This window comes from Mauremys reevesii, linkage group 23 (genome assembly GCF_016161935.1).
Source record: "Mauremys reevesii isolate NIE-2019 linkage group 23, ASM1616193v1, whole genome shotgun sequence".
NCBI lineage: Eukaryota > Metazoa > Chordata > Testudines > Geoemydidae > Mauremys > Mauremys reevesii.
Genome location: NC_052645.1, coordinates 17,315,186 through 17,331,563, shown reverse-complemented (window position 1 = coordinate 17,331,563; position 16,378 = coordinate 17,315,186). Strand labels below are relative to the sequence as shown.

General features: G+C 55.1%; 1 protein-coding gene across 1 annotated transcript in view; it reads right to left on the bottom strand.

Annotated features, from left to right (window-relative positions):
• Positions 1 to 2,157: 2,157 nt before the first annotated feature.
• Positions 2,158 to 16,378, bottom strand: part of LCK (LCK proto-oncogene, Src family tyrosine kinase) — a 31,399-nt gene continuing 17,178 nt past the window's right edge. The window contains exons 9-13 of the mRNA XM_039511604.1: positions 10,845 to 11,024; positions 8,345 to 8,421; positions 7,535 to 7,688; positions 4,427 to 4,558; positions 2,158 to 3,973 (exon numbers count right to left, since the gene is read on the bottom strand). Of these exons, the coding sequence (XP_039367538.1) occupies positions 3,771 to 3,973; positions 4,427 to 4,558; positions 7,535 to 7,688; positions 8,345 to 8,421; positions 10,845 to 11,024 (746 nt within the window). The 3' untranslated portion in view covers positions 2,158 to 3,770. The remainder of the gene's footprint in view (positions 3,974 to 4,426; positions 4,559 to 7,534; positions 7,689 to 8,344; positions 8,422 to 10,844; positions 11,025 to 16,378) is intronic.

The window sequence follows — 16,378 nt, the reverse complement described above, 5'->3', positions numbered from 1 at the left end:
TTGCCATTTGATCCCCTGCTAGTGCCGGCCCACAATGCACTGCCCGGGGTCTGGACGCGCCCACGGGCCTGTCTGCAGCCCTGTAGGACAGGGCTACAATGGGGGGGGGGGAGCAGAAGTCCCAGAATGCACTGGGCCAGCATGGCTACAGGGGACCTGAGAGGGGGGGCATGATGTGTCTGCCCCAGCTGCGGGGTGCACATTAGGGTGACCAGACATCCCCATATTGGGGCTTTGTCTTATGTAGAGCAACTATCCCTCTCCTCCCCCCACCCTGAAAAAAGTATCCGATTTTTCACGCTTGCCATCGCCCTAGGACACATTGACAAGCACAAGGGGCAGCTGTTTGGTCACGCCTAAGGCCCTACCAAATTTATGGTCCATTTTTGTAAATTTCACGGTCATAGCATTTTAAAAATCTTGAATTTAATGGTTTCAGATATTTAAATCTTAAATTTCACGGTGTTGTAACAAAGCATGAATATATACTTAAAAACAGCAACCTATTAACATATAAAGCCCTTATGTCAGCATTCCTCAAAGTGGGGTTCTCAACCCAAGACGGGGTTGCAAGGCTATTGTGGGGAGGAGGGTCGCAGTATTGTTACCTTTGCTTCTGCGCTGCCTTCAGACGGGGTGGCTAGAGAACAGCTGTCTGGATGCCCAGCTCTGAAGGCAGCGCTGCCACCAGCAGCGGCACAGAAGTAAGGGTGGCAGTACACAATACTCTCTAGCTGCTCAGCTCTGAAGGCAGTGCAAAAGTAAGGGTGGCAATATCGCAATGCCCCTACAATAGCTTTGCAGTTCCTTTTGGGTCAAGACCCCAGCTTGAGAAACACTGTACTTCTGTATACTTTCCCCCTGTAGTATAGTCTATAGGGTAAAAGTACACAAAACACCAGCTTTCCTGGTCCATGACACGTTTTTCATGGCCATGAATTTGGTAGGGCCCTAGTCATGTCACAGCCCCAGATCCCGCACCTAGGGACTCCCTGACAGGGTGTCACCCTAGCTCCCCCGCATGCCAGTTGTGACAAGTTCCTGCTATATCCTTGCAAGACTTAGTTCTATTAAGTTTATGTTTTATCTTGGGCTGAAACTGTATGTAACCTCTTTGGGGGGATGTGACATATGAAACCTGGGAGTTCAAAATACTATATTGAAAATGGGCCGGACAAGTGTAGACAGTTGGGACAATAAATGTTAAGTGGATTTCCTGGGAATACTTAGGGAAAGGTTAATGCAAATTCCCCAACTCTGGTTATGCATAAACCCAGCCTTTTCTGCCCTAAGGAGAAGGTGAGTGCCTGCTGATTACCTGTTACAGAAGGCCAAGATCAAAGGCACGAGTGATATACAGAAACAGCTCGTCTTCCCAGCCTGGGTTCTGGTTCTTTGTTGGATATGAACTTGTCACCACAGGAAAAACCCAGTTGTGGATTTTGAAGGACTGACACCTACCGGAGCCCTAGGTTGGAGTTGGGGGGATGACCTCTGGTAAGCTTTCTGGCATGCATGTAGGTTCTTTTATTGTTTTAATGTGCTTTCACTGGAATGCTTTTACCTTAAGAACAAATGTGCTTGCTTAGCCGGAACTGGGTGGTAACTTACACCTCTGGGCAATACACTGGGCATAGCCTCTAAAGAGAAAGCAAAACACAGATGCTGTCCTTTTAGGCAGACTGGCTTGCTGGGAATTTGACATGGTAAACCAGGGGACTGTGTAGCCTTAAAATTCCTGGTTAGGAAGGCGTGAGACACGGGTCTCCGCCCAAGAGACATGATGACTGGGAGCTGGAAGCTAACATGGACCATGCATGGGGAGAACTGGTACAGCTATCCTGAAATTGTGATACCAGCACCCCCTGCCTGAGTGCTCCCATTGACCCTGTCAGGCAGTAAGCACGTCCCTCCTGAGCCCCCTGCCGACCTGCAGCTGGTGCCAAGTGCACCCCTTGCCCCCTGAGAAATGCTGCTTCGGACCCCGCTCCTCACCTGACCTCCTATTGGGCCTGGCTTAGGGCCCAATCCTGCAAGTTCCCCATTGGGCTTCCCCTGTGAGGTTCTGAGGAGAGCCAGTAGCCCACCTTCAACTCTGTGTACACATGTCAAGTTAAGAAGAGCAGCTCTCCCCACCCCGGAGTGGAGGAAGCAGGGTCCATTTCAAAGGTGTTTATTTACTGAAAATCAAAGAGCAACACAAGACAGGGCTTTAAAGTACAATGGGAAATAAAAGAGTCCTGCACGGGCTGGTTATCCAGGGTGGCTTGTTCCTAAAACAGGGAGTTGGGAGGGTTTCTCTCAAACAAGCCTTTTGTGAGACTATGCAGAACCCCTGATTGTAGGGATTGATCCAGACTAGAGCCAACACCTGCCAAGTCAAATTCTGAGACCACTTCTGGATCTAAATGTTGTGGTTTTAACCTGTCTCTGTCGACTTTCCAGGACACTAATGTCATGTTCAACAGTGCAGAGAAACCAGAAGAGCTTTTGCCTCTGCAGCTCCTGCCGGTTGAAACAGCCTTCTGTATCTCTCCACACCTCTTGGACTCACCGGGTCCTTTGCAGTCTGAGCTAAAATCCTCTCCTTTCCCTCCTGCCTGGTCATTCCTCTCTCCCTTTGCTAACATTTGAACTGGGTGACTGCTCTACCAAACTTCCTAAGGGTTCCGGGACCCATTGAGTGTGACAGCCGCTGGCCAGAGTCCAGCCGTGTGGTTTCAGAGTGAAAATGAGCAAGCGAGCAGGGCAGAGAGTGGCTGCTTCACGGGCACTGGGACACATAGACGTGGGCAGTGATGTCCCAGAGACAGTCTGGCTCTGGTGTGAAGAGGTTTTTGCCTCTGTTACGTTGCACAAGGGGGCCCTGCGTCCCCTTGGAGCAGCTGTGGTGAGTGCAGCAATTTGTGTGCCTTGATCACAGCCCTGTGTGTGAACCGTTCTGTCACAAGGCTGGAAGAACCCCTTGCCGCTGATACACCATCCATCTTCATTGGAGAAAGAAAACGCACTGGGGAAATCCTGCATTGGGAACCCATGGGTAGGAATGGAAGGGATGAGAGGTGCTCCACCTTGCAGCTCTCTGAGCCTCTCATGCTGGAAGATCAGTGCTGATAAGGGGTTCTTTGGTTCTAGTGCAATTTGTGGTGGGTTCTGAACCTTACCCGTAGCCTGGGGCTGCGAGAGAACTTGGCTTCTGCATCACACTGGGGCCAAACGACGATTTTAGTTGCCAGAGATATGGGTCTGAATGTTCACAGTGCAGCTCTCTGCGCTATGCACACTGCATGTCCGTGTGTGTCTCTACCGTGTGGGTGTGTCCACACGCCTAAGCCTTTGTGTGCGTCTGCATGTGTGTTATGGCCCGTGCGCGCACACACACACACAAATACTGGGTATGTGTGCATTGAGCGTGCCCATGTACAGTGCTGTGGGCACACGTGTGCCCCCGGTGTTTGTGTGGGTGCTCGGACATGTGTGAAACCTCGCAGCCCTCTGGGTCATGCAGCTCTTTCGTCAGCACTCATAAAACACACATCACCCGTGCTCGGAGAATCAAGAAGAATCAGCTGCATGAGTGTGTGCTCCAGAAACACGTAAACACCATCACTGGCGTGAGGGGGAGAGACGAATTTCTGCCGGGGTTAGGCTGTGATCCAAAGGCCTGGGCCTGAGCTGTGAGTCTCTGAGGAGCTAATGTACAGGGACCATTCCCCCCCACCCCGCACATCCCAAAGTGAGGACGCCGCCAACCCTGGCTCAGGGTCTCGTCACGGCTGCTGCTGGTACTGGCCCTCTGTGGCAGTGAAAAAGTCCTCAAGAACGCTCTTCATGTACTCGAAGGTGGGGCGCTCCTCTGGGCTCTCCTTCCAGCAGTGCATCATCAGTGCATACAGCTCCTCTGGGCAGTTGTCAGGCTGAGGCATTCGGTAACCGCGCTCCAAGTTCTGTATCACTTCTGGGTTAGTCATCCCTGTGGTCACAACACACAGCCTTGAATTAGGAACCGACTGAGACAGAGTGCAATTTACATACCCCAGTGCTCGGAGAGGGGTAGCTGTGCCCTTCCCCACAGCCTGTGATCCTGCACTATTCCCTGCTGCACCTCTGGCTGAGCCAATATGGGACTGGAGTAGCTGGGTGCGTCTTCACCGTGCCCTGCAACACCCCCTCCTGGAGGGTGCTGGGGCATAGGAGATGGACCCATCTCTTGACAGTCAGGGATCCTACTATTTTTCCAACTTTATGTGGCTGATGAAATATATTAGAATGAGGTCAAAATGGTCCTGCACTATTAACCTAGAGAGATACACAGGGTGAAACAGCAGAGTGTGTGTACACACACACACACTCACACACACACACGTGCACATGACCCCTTTCTGCTGATGCGGATGGGACTGGGTGTGCTGCTGTGAATCCTGACCTGGATAAGGGATCCGTCCATAGGTGACAATCTCAGTCAGGAGGATTCCAAATGACCAAACATCAGACTTGATGGTGAACGTCCCATAATTAATGGCTTCTGGTGCTGTCCACTTAATGGGGAACTTAGCTCCTGAAATACACAAAGGGATTCAAAAGAAAAAGGTTAAGGGTGACCTGGGGCCTTCCCCACCTGCCCTCATCACTTACACCTTCTCCCATCACTTAGACTCATCCCCTTCCTTTCCCATCACTGCCCATCTCAGAGATGTATCATCACACTCAATGGCTTTTGGGAGCTTCACGATGCCCTGGGCAGCCCATGCTCGGGGCAGCAATGGGGAGACTGGTTGCTTGTTGTTTTAATTCCCATCCCTGCTCAGCCTGCTGGGGCAGAAAAAACAGAATCCCCAGACCCAACCCCTCCAACCCCCTGGAAAAATCTCTGACAATATTCACAGGAATCAAAGACCCCCCCCCCCCCCGCCAAAAGGCCCCTAACTAGATTCTACACTGGCACTGTCGGAGGTTTTATTATTTGGAAGAGCTGTTCTCGTTTGTCCAAACTGCAGGGTTACGGGCAGTTTTATCCATTTCTCCAAACGCCACCATTTCAGCCATCAGTAAAGAAAAGCTTTAATCCGGGGGACGTGTGAGCAGTGCCCTTATCAAGGTGTTATGGCGGGTTTTTAAGGTCGCACAGCTCCTAGCACTGCAGAGGTAAAACCTTGCACAGGGTTTTAAACAGTGACTCCGAGTCCAGAGGGATAAGGGGAGAAAGAGAGAACAAGCATGCTCAAGACTCCAAAGCAGAACATACGGGGACTGTATGATGAGTGCTAAGGACAGCTGACTACAAGGTAATGAGCTATAGATCCCTGCACTGTTGCATCAGGCTGGCTGACTCTTTCCATGCTCCCAGCTTTCTACACTGGGCTCGTGCCATGGTTTGTGATCTGCACACTCACTGCTGTCAGAGCCAACCAAGAACCCGCGATGGTCACAAGCTGGAAGGAGAAACTGAGAAGCCTAAAGGCTGCAGGAAACTCGCGGAGACTGACTTTGTAACCAAGTGAAACAAACCAAAAGACACGCTCTTCTTCCCTGCACAAAATGGTGTGGCCTCAAGCCAGCGCGAAAGCTGTGCCTATCCTCGGAGAAAGGAAGGAGGAGGTAGCAACAGCCAATGGCACGCCTGAGCCAGTGAATCACACAAGGACCCAGGGTATAAAAACCTGCTTTAGCACCGAGAAAGATACCCTAGACACACATCACAGAGCGCTGATGTGCAGACCTGGGCGTCATCTGCACATCTCACCACGGCCCCAGAGTTACTGAGAATGACCTGAGCGATGGAACCAGTGGGTCCCCGCCCAACCCTAGAACAGATGCCAACACCGGCCTTTTAGTGCTGGCTGTTCCTGCAGGAGCCAGCAGAGAGGGCTCTAATCCTACAGGACTGATGTGAGTTACAGGGCAATCAGTGTCTGGTGGAGCAGCCCCTCTGCTCTAGAGAGGTTACAAATGTTTTGCCCTGCTGCTCTTGCTGGCCTGCGGGGAAGGGGGGGGGCAGGGGGCAGCCAAATTGTTCTCTTCACATGTGTCTAGGTCCCTTACTGAGGAAAACAGTCATGACCCCATAACCTGTAAAGGTCCTGCTCTCACACTGGGAGGGGCTGTGTCCAGACCTCAAACCCCCTTTGCCCCCATCCCACTTTGGATGGGGGTTATTTCCATAGCCCTTACCCTCAGGTCTTACGCTCTCCCCCAGAGCTCCCCCCTGCAGCTCACCGTGAGTGGGGGGCTGTCTCTGCACCCCTGAACCCCTTTCCCTCACACTTCAGTTACACCAGAACATTTGAGCAGAGCCTCCTGCCCATCCTGGCCAGTGCCAGGTCTCAGCCCCGCTCCCGGCTCTGGGAGACGCCAGCCTGTTTCTACCAGAAACGGCCAGGAGATGTTCTCTGCCGCATGATGCTCGGAGCTTCCGGCTGAGGCAGCTCCAGGTCCCAGCTCGCCTCTGCAGGACCCACCCCCCAGGCTCAGCTCAGTCAGCGCTGCAGCATCCTGTGCAGCTCGGGCTCACCAAGAGCTGCAAAGAGCTCAGATACACAGGGGCGACAGGTTGCTTGTGGTGGGCTCCCACTTCCTCACAGGGCTGGGATGTTACTGCGAGGCTGTGGGTGTCTATATTGAGCCTGCTTCTGCTCTACCCCCTGCAGGAGGAGAGAGACGCAGAGAGACGCGTCAGGCCGGCATCCTGCCACGAGCTAGAGGTTCCAACGCTACATGGGTGGGTGGCGGGGGAAGAGGTTCACTGCCGCTCACCCTCTGTGCAAGGCATTCACGAGCAGTGATCAGTGCCTTGGCCGGTAACCTCGTGCGTCCCTCAAACACTTTCCACAGCAGAGCCGCACAGTCTCACTGAAATGCAGCCGTCTGTGAGGGGGAGGGTAGTCACGTGGCGCAAAACCCTGACTCTCAAGACGTGCCCTGGGGGTCTTTAATATCCATGCAGAGAGGAGGATTTCTAGATTCCCCCCGATGACCCACCCAGGGTAAATGGCATGAAATCCGATTGCTGTTGATGGTAGATATTAGTCAGCTCTGGAGGGGTTTGAACTCACGGCTGCAGGAGCCTGTTTCAAACCTGGCCACCTGTGAATGCTCCTGTTTAGGGGGAGCTGAGGGGATTCCTCCACCCCTCTAGCTTGTCCAGATCCTCCTCCCCATCCTGCTCCCCCAGGGCAGAACCAGGGCGATCAGGGAGGTGTGAAATCCACCCCGCTCCTCTGATCACCCAGCAGAGGAGCAGTGCTGCAGGAGGGGGAAGTCAGCAGCAGCCAGGAGTTTCATGGGGGCAGGAGACCCCCCTAAACTGGAATTGGAGAATCAGATTGAGAGAGAAACTGGGGCAATTGTTCTTGCAACCTCTCACTGGGCACATCAAACACAACACCGCTGCCCTGCTGCAAGGTCCCATTCCAGCCTTGGGAGCTCTGTCCCCTTGCTGTCAGGGCCCACACCCACCCGGGGAACCCCACCACCCTGCTTCCCAGAGAGGGGCACCCCAGCTGGCAGGGTGCAGCGGGGAAGGTGGCGGACGCACCCTCCCGGGCCGTGTACTCGTTGTCCTCGATGAGCCGAGCCAGCCCGAAGTCGGCGATCTTACAGCAGAGGGTCTCTGACACCAGGATGTTGGCAGCTCGCAGGTCGCGGTGGATGTAATTCTTCTCCTCGATGAAGGCCATTCCCTCTGCGATCTGGGGAGGCAGGGCACAGGGGGGGCCGTTACACATGGCAGGGGCGCAGGGGAGACTGAGGCTCTGCTCCTGCTATCTCAGTTCCACCCCCACACTGGTTGCTCTCCCCTCAGCTAGTCAAGCGTATCCTGCAGATCTCAGGGCCAGGGGGCTGCAGGGGCGTGTGGTGGCCAGAATCGGGCGTGGGGTGCAGAGGAGAAGGAAAGACGCAGAGGGGAGATTCCTACTCCATTGGATATGGGGGGTTACAGACAGTAAACATGAGGGAGTGATGGCCGCTGGGGCTAGCGCCAGGTGCAGGGCAGGCAGGTGCTGGACAAACTCCTTCCACCCCAGTGCTGCCCATGCCCCTCGGTTCTGACCTGCCCCCACCCCACAGCTCTGCCGATGTCCCTCCATCCTGACATGCAGCCCCCGCACTGTCCAGCCCTCAACCTTTCAGTCATGGTGAAGTGTGTCAAAATGCAGGGTTCTGATTGGATGGGCCCATCCATTCCCAGGGTATCAGGCTGAGACCTGCTCCCATCACTTGAGCACAAAACCCTAGGGAAAATTACCCCCCCCCCCCGTGCCCCTGGAGACAGACTCTGCCAGCTCGTCCCTAGCCTGGCATCAGCCCTACCCAGCTCCCATCTCCCGGCACTTCCCCTCCTCACCTGCGCTGCCATATCCAGCAATTTGTTAATGGTGAGTCCGATTCCTTCGGGGGTCTTGAGAAAATCCACCAGGCTCCCTGCAAGAGGACCAGTCCCAGTCAATGCCAACCCCGCCCTGAGGGCAGCCCTCTTGGGAACCAGCTCGGCCGCCCTCAGACCCAGCACCGGACAGTCTCCGCCCATCAGGGCAGGGCTTCTCAAAGGTGCGAGCAGATCCAAGGCCTCCATATGGCCTGGGTGGTTCAGACAGGAGCAGGGACTGATTTGCTAAAACCCCACCTGGCCCGGTTGGATGACCAATGAGCCAGTGCGGGACCAGGCTGGGTTGGGTTCACGGGGTGGGGAAGGAGGTTACTGCTCCCTTTGCTGGTTTGCCATCATGTGATTTCCCTCTGAAGCCATGAGCTTGCCCCATATAACCCCTCCTCCCCCACAACTGCTCCACCATCAATTCACACACGCAGGCAACATGCAGTGTGAACCGCCCCCGTAACGCCAGACCTGGGACCCTCTGAGAAACATTCCCCAAAGACCCCTATGAGCCCCCATCGTCCCATGGGAGGCTCAGGCTGAGAAATCAGCTCCTTGCAAACTTCTTCAGCAACAGGACCCAGGTCTAAAACTAGACCTGAACAACCCTGGAGCTGGCTGGGCAGCCTGGGTCCCATCAGCCTTTCTGCTCAGCAGCCAAACACAACAGGCAGGCGTGTTTCCTCTGGCAGAGCCGCCAACTCTCAGAGGAAGGGAGCGCGACTCTGCCATGGAGCCGGCGAGACAGAGAAGGGCCATGCTGCACCCTCGGGATTTGCCCCTTGTGACTCTTGCTTAGCAGCCCTCTGAACTGGACTCCTGCCTTCTACGACACTCTTAAGAACATAAGAACGGCCAGACTGGGTCAGGCCAAAGGTCCATCCAGCCCAGTATCTGTCTTCCAACAGTGGCCAATGCCAGGTGTCCCAGAGGGAGTGAACCTAACAGGTAATGATCAAGTGATCTCTCTCCTGCCATCCATCTCCACCCTCTGACAAACAGAGGCTAGGGACGCCATTCCTTACCCAGCCTGGCTAACAGCCATTAATGGACTTAACCTCCATGAATTTATCCAGTTCTCTTTTAAACCCTGTTATAGTCCTAGCCTTCACAACCTCCTTAGGCAAGGAGTTCCATAGGTTGACTGTGCGCTGCGTGAAGAAGAACTTCCTTTTACTTGTTTTAAACCTGCTGCCCATTAATTTCATTTGGTGGCCCCTAGTTCTTATATGATGGGAACAAGTAAATATCTTTTCCTTATTCACTTTCTCCACACCACTCATGATTTTATAGACCTCTATCATATCCCACCTTAGTCTTCTCTTTTCCAAGCTGAAAAGTCCGAGCCTCTTTAATCTCTTCTCATATGGGACCTGTTCCAAACCCCTGATCATTTTAGTTCTTGCCAGGAAGCTCCCAGTTCTGCTGAAGCTCGGCACGGAGTGGCGGCAGGCAGGAAAGGGAGAGCTGTCTGTAGGTCTTGTCTCTCCCTATCCCATCCAGCCGGCCTCCCTCCTCCTCTGCCAGGATTAGTTAGTCCAGGTTCACTGTCACACCCTCTGGATAATGGAGGTTGTGACCCGAACCCACTGCTCTTGGCTCTCAGAGCAGGCGAAGGAAATGAAAGACTGCGTGAGACAATAGGCAGCGCCTGCCAGAGGGACTAGAATAGCCCCAGCGCCACGAGCCCAGGGTGGTTTCCTGTCTCGTTAGTAATGAGGCAGGGGAATGTCAGGCTCAGGGTCAGCTCTCCAAGGGACTTGGGAGTTCAGATGGAGCTGTTCCTCAGGCCCAGTTCCAGGGGAAAAAACAGGACAGGGCATTTGAAAGGCTTTGCAGTAACAGTGCCCCTCTTGGGACCACTTCCACCACGCAGTGCTCTGCAAACAGCCAGTGGATAAGCGCCAAACCCTGTAACCACCAGCTGGCTGCATTCATCCCCATGCTAAGGCTGGGGAAACCGAGGCACAGGGCATTGGAGTGACTCACCCAAGGTCACACAGTGAGTAAGTGGCAGGGCTGGAAACAGAACCCATGCATCCTGGCTCCTGTGTCACTGTTCTAACAGCTGGACCACACTTCTGCCCTACTCAGTCTCTCAGTAGAGCACTGTCTGGGGGTGGGGTGGGGGCACTGGGAATCGAGCAAGAGCCGTAGGCACCCCCAAGCTGAGCACAAGCCTGGAGGAAGGGATGGAAGCCTCTGGATGAGCCTGTAGGGCTTTACCGGCCTCCCTCAGGCCGTATTCTCTGTTCTGGGCTCCCTGCCGGTTCTTGCTTCAGATGCTCCACAGCTGAAGGTCTCTGCACAAAGCAGGAGGGTAGCAGGGAGCTGCAGGGGGACCAGCTGGTGGATCTCCCCAAACTGCTGGCAGCTCCTCAGCAGGCCAGGCTGGGCCTGGCTCCCCACCCCGCAAGTCCCCTGGGGAGTGCGCGGCTCGGGATGGCAGGGCCGCTCCCGGCGGGCTCACCTTTCTCCATGTACTCCGTGATGATGTAGATGGGCTCCTGAGTCACCACGGCGTAGAGCCGCACCAGCTTGGGGTGCTGCAGGCTCTTCATGAGGTTGGCTTCTGCCAGGAAGGCGCTGGGGGACATGCTGCCCTGCTTCAGATTCTTAATGGCCACTTTGGTGTGACCGTTATAGTAACCTGCAGAGAGACGGGGCAGGGGGCAAGGAGGGAGAGGCGGCCCGTGTTACCGCAGTGAGTGGCTAGCACCATCCTCCTGCCACTACACTGTCAGCCTGGGGACCAGCCGGCAGGGCCACCCAGAGGATTCAGGGGGCCTGGGGTCTTCGGTGGCGGGGGGCCCCCACCGCCAAATTGCTGCCAAAGACCTGGAGTGGGAGAAGCTCCGGGGGCCCAGGCCCCACGAGAGTTTTCTGGGGCCACCAGAGCGAGTGAAAGACCCTGCTCCAGGGGCCCCGAAAAACTCTTGTGGGGGCCTGGGGCAAATTGCCCCACTTCCCCCCCCCCTCCAGGGCGGCCCTGCCAGCTGGCACTGCTGGGAGGGAGCTCACAACAGCAGGGACTTGGGGCCAAGCCATCTCTGGTGTGACGCCACTGACTTGCCCTCCCCCAAGGGAGCTCACACAGCTGGGGTCCCACAGAGCAGTGAGTGGGGGGCGCTGGAGATGCAAAGACCAGGCAGCCCCTCCAGTCTATGCCCAGAGAGAGGAGACGGCAGGTACAAAGCGGCTGTTGCAGCCGGCGCCCATAGGGCACTGTGTGTGGGACATGCAGCTTCGCGATCTGCACTTACTCCCTTGGGGGGGGAATCTCTAGTCACATTTCGAGCTGGGGGCAGGGGGGTTACTCATGGTTCTTGGTCAACAAGAGAGAGGAACCCGCTGGGGCCTGACCTTTGACACCCTGCACTTCAGAGCCACAAGCTCCTGGCCTGGGATAGTTAGTGGGGTGCTGACCCCACCTCTCCCCCTCTCCTCCGTTCCCAACAGCCATCTCTGTCCTCAGTCCTCACCCCCATCCTGCAAAGCCCTCCTGGGCCAGGCTGCAGCAATGGAGCACACGGGGCAGGGCAGCCCAGCAGGGCCCATGCCACTGTCTGAACCAACGGTCAAGGGTACTCAGAGTGGGGAGGGCCCTCGAGAGAGAGGAGCTTGTGCCCATTGCAATGGCAGGCTCAATCCATGGGTTATGGTGCTGTGAGAGGACCCCCTGCCGCCCTGCACCAGGGCAACCCCTCCCTTCCGGCCAGGGGAGAGGACAGCAGCCACAGCAGGGAGCTTAGAGCCTTCCAGGGTGTTCCTCGCTGGCACGGGGAGGGACAGACAAGCTCAGGCACCAGGCCTGCCCTAGGTGTCTGAAGGAAGCCCCCGCCGCAAGGTGCCAGGGTGAGACAGGAGACTGCGCCCTCCTGCTCTCCCTCCGGCTGCTGCACCACCGGGCGGTTTCACGATTGGCTCTTTTTGTCACAGCGCAGCTCAGAGACACAAGCCCTCGGAGCAGCAGCTGGGCCCGGATACCAGAACGACAGCCACAACAAGGGCCTTTCTGGTGCGCGCGATTCTTATCAGCGCGGCACAAAACTGCCAACAGCTCCTACGCCAGGCGGGGCTCCACATGCCCAGAACATAGAGCCAGGCCCTGTATGCACCCGCTCTCCACCCCCTGCCTGGGACCGGGCAGCCCAAACCCAAAGGAAGCTGGGTTCTCTGTCCGAGCACTGGGACTCAGGCCTGTCTCCACCAGGGGTTCTGGGCACCAGCGCATGAGGCCAGGGCAGGAGTGGAGGGGGAAGAGGCTGGGGGGACATTGAACCTCCTTTTCACCAAGGCAATACAACAGGCCTCAGGGGAAGGTCCCTGGAGAGGAGAGGAAAGAAGCTAGGAAGTGCTGAGCAGATCCAGGGCATGAGCTCCGGACTGACGCCGGAACTCAGGTGCTTTGAGGTCCAGCTCCCATGTGGCTCTGTGCTGCCGTGTGCTGTCCTGGATTATTCGCTTGGCAGCCCTTGGACGCTGGATGAGAAATGCCCTCAGACAGGAAGCTCCACTGCCTGGGCAGCGCTGGCCGCTGTTTACCTAGAAATCCCTGGACCACGTTGAATTTCCCTTGAAAGCTGAAGTCCCTGGAGCACGACTGACGTGGCTTTCCACTGGGATTGCTCCCCCTGGAGTGTTAGCCAGACGGACCCCTGGGGTCATGCCCCCCGGCACACACCACCTGGAGTGCCAGCCACCCTGCCCGCCACAGGAGCACCGAGGCCAACGGGCCCTTTTCACTAGTGCAGCCTCACAAGAGCCGAGATTTGCAGCTGTGCACTGGGGTGGGGGTTGCAGGCGCTGGGCCAGAGCACCCGGGGTGAGAGAAGAAGGAAGCAGGCCTGGCCTGCCTTGCTGGCCAGTGATAATGGCACCACCCCTCCCTTCCTCTTCTTGGTAGCCGGGGTCTGGGGCGAGCCGAAAGTAAAGCAGCAGGCAGGGCAAGTAGAGTGTGTGTGTGTGTGGGGGGGGAACCTAGCCACAAGGAGGGAACTGTGGCCACCTCCCTCCATGGCACCAATGGCCTGGTGATGGGCAGGGCCGGGTGAAACACATCCCTGAGCCGGCCCTGTGCCGGCCCTCCCCTTTGCATCCCACATGCTGTGTGGGACAGGACACAGCAGGGCCTCTGGCCAGTGCAGCCTCGGCTGTGAGTGAGAAGCCAAAGGAAAGGGGAACAGACACCTGGGCTGGGCCTGGGACCCAGTCTCTGGGCAAGTCTCCTCCGCCTTGTGCCACTGAGCCCCGAGGTCTGTTTCTGCCTTTTTTCACCCTGGGCCAGCCCTTCGCCCTGGCGGGAGCGGGAAGATCCCTGCACTGAATTTGGGAGCTGGGCTTGTGAATCAGGGCTGGCTTTGTCCCTGGGAGGCACTGGCAGCCTCTATTTACCCACAGGACTGGCACAGCCCCAGAGGCGGGCAGGGAAGGGACGGCTTCTACCGGTCCCCTGCCCATGGGCCTCAGCCTATCCCACAGGCCGGTGCAGCGTGGGGGTCCAGCCCCACTGTTCCAATCCCGCTGCACCGTGCCCGGGTGTAAATGACAGCATGAGGCACCGGGGAGCCAGGCCCAACAGCGCAATTAGCCAAGGGCCGGGGGGGCTTTTGTAACATAGACAACTGGCCTGAGACCCTGCCCAACTCATCTCACATGGGGCAGCAAAGAGCCATCCGACGGGAATGACGCTGGATCCCTACACACCCGGGCTGGAGTAGGACCAGCGACCTAGGAGTATCCTCCTACCAGGCCCCTGAGCCTCCCTTCCCCACGCCATCCTATGCTGTGTAGGGCAGAGTCCACACTTCCACTAAACCCAGCTGCTCCTTTCAACCACAGCCTGCCTGGCAGAGTCCCGCTAACCGTCCAGCACCCATCATCACCGCTTAAAACCGCTTAAAACTTTAAATGGAGTGGAGATTAGGGATAATCTTGGAATGGCACAATATCTGAACGAATACTTTGCCTCGGTCTTTAATGAGGCTAATGAAGGGCTAAGGAATAGTGATAGAGGTAGCTGAGGTAGAAGCCATCAGCTTAACGGAAGTAAATCGGGGGCCGGATAATCTTCATCCTAGAATATTGGATATTGCTAGCCCGTTAGCGATAATCTTTAATAAATCCTAAATTAGGGGGTACGACTGACTGGAGATTAGCTAATGTAGTTCCTATATTCAAGAAGGGGAAAAAAGTGACCCGGGATTATAGGGCCTGTTAGTCTAATCTCTAGTATGCAAAGTCATGGAAAAATCTTAAAAGAGAGAATGGTTCCGAGCATGAGGCCGATGGCAACTGGGATAGATTACAGCATGGATTTACGAAGGTAGATGCCAAACCAACTTGATCTCCTTCTTTGAGAGAGTAACAGATTTTTAGACAAGGGAAATGCGTGGATCTCATATATCTGGATTTCCATGAAGAATTACTGGTTAAACTGGAAAAGATGGAGATCAAAATCCAGAGGTGGATAAGGAGCTGGTTAAAGGAGACTGCAGAGGGTAGTATTGAAGGGGAACTGTCCGTTGGAATTTATTCAATCTATTTATTGCTGACCTGGGAACCAAGAGTAGGAGTGGGCTGATAAAGTTTATGGATGACACCAAGTTGGGGGTATTGTCAATTCGGAAGAGGATCGATATTCTCCAGGGAGATTTGGTTGACCTTGTAAACTGGAGTATTAGTAACAGGATGAAATTCAATAGTGAGAAGTGTAAGGTTATGCATTTAGGGATGTCTAACAAGAACTTTAGTTATGAGGAGGAGAAGGACCTAGGAGTCCTGGTTGATCGCAAGATGACTATGAGAGACCTCATTTGGAGTATTGTGTGCAGTTTTGGTCTCCCATGTTTAAGAAGGATGAATTCAAACTAGAACAGGTTCAAAGAAGGGCCACTAGAATGATCCGAGGAATGGAAGGCCATGAAAGGAGACTTGAGTTGTTTTCCTTAACCAAAAGAAGGATGAGAGGAGATATGATTACACTCTTTAAATATATCAGAGGGATAAATACCAGGAAGGAGAAGAATTATTTCAGCTCAGTGCTAATGTGATATAAACTGTCAGTCAGGAAATTCAGGCTTGAAGGTTCCTAACCATCAGAGTGCAATACTGGAACAGTCTACCATGACTTTAAGATTAAGCTAGATAAGTTTATGGAGGTCAATTATGTGCCTGGTATGATGTAACCTTTTCCAGAGGGTTTGGCTGGAGAGTCTTGCCCGCATGCTCGGGTTCAGCTGACCGCCATATTTGGGGTCGGCCTGCATCTTGCAGGAGGTCAGACTAGATGATCATAATGGTCCCTTCTGATCTTGAATTCTATGATTCTATGATTCTATGATCACTGCCCTGGCTGGGGTCGCAAGCCTGCCCCTCCCCAGGGTCTTTGTTCAGTTCCTGCCTTGCACCCCACCCCACCCCGGAAGACAAATGCCTGAAGACGGTCCTGGAACAAGTCTAACCCCCTCACCTCCTCTCCCTTCTCCCGCTGGCCACAGCCCTGGGGAGAACTTCCTCCCAGGACGCAGATACAAGGAGAGGAGCTGAGTCAGCAATCAGGTGCCCTGAGGAACTGCAACCACAGTGCCAGTCGGATGCAGGCGAGAGTGACAGCGGAAGGCAAGGGGGCAGAGAGCCAAGCAGAGGGCCTCCGCTCCGGGCCTCTCCTTGGTATTGCTAAATATACTGTAATAAACCCAGGGCCACTAAGGAATGCCTCAGCGGTCACTATTCTGCACCCCCTGGGCACCAGCAAGGATGGAACCCTGATCCCTCTGCACCAAAAGCACAAGCCTGCTCGAGCTGCAGGAGACTCTCCATTCCCTAGTGGCAGTATAGGGCCTATGACTCACAACCAATGAGTTTTGTTTCCATCCAGCAAAGGGCAGCAGTGCTCATGCACACTAGTCAGTCACAGTATTAAACCCATCCCCTAAATGCAGCTGAGATCCATGTTTATTCACAATGTGACCTCGTTGTTTGGAGGCTGGGGTTCCTGCTGTC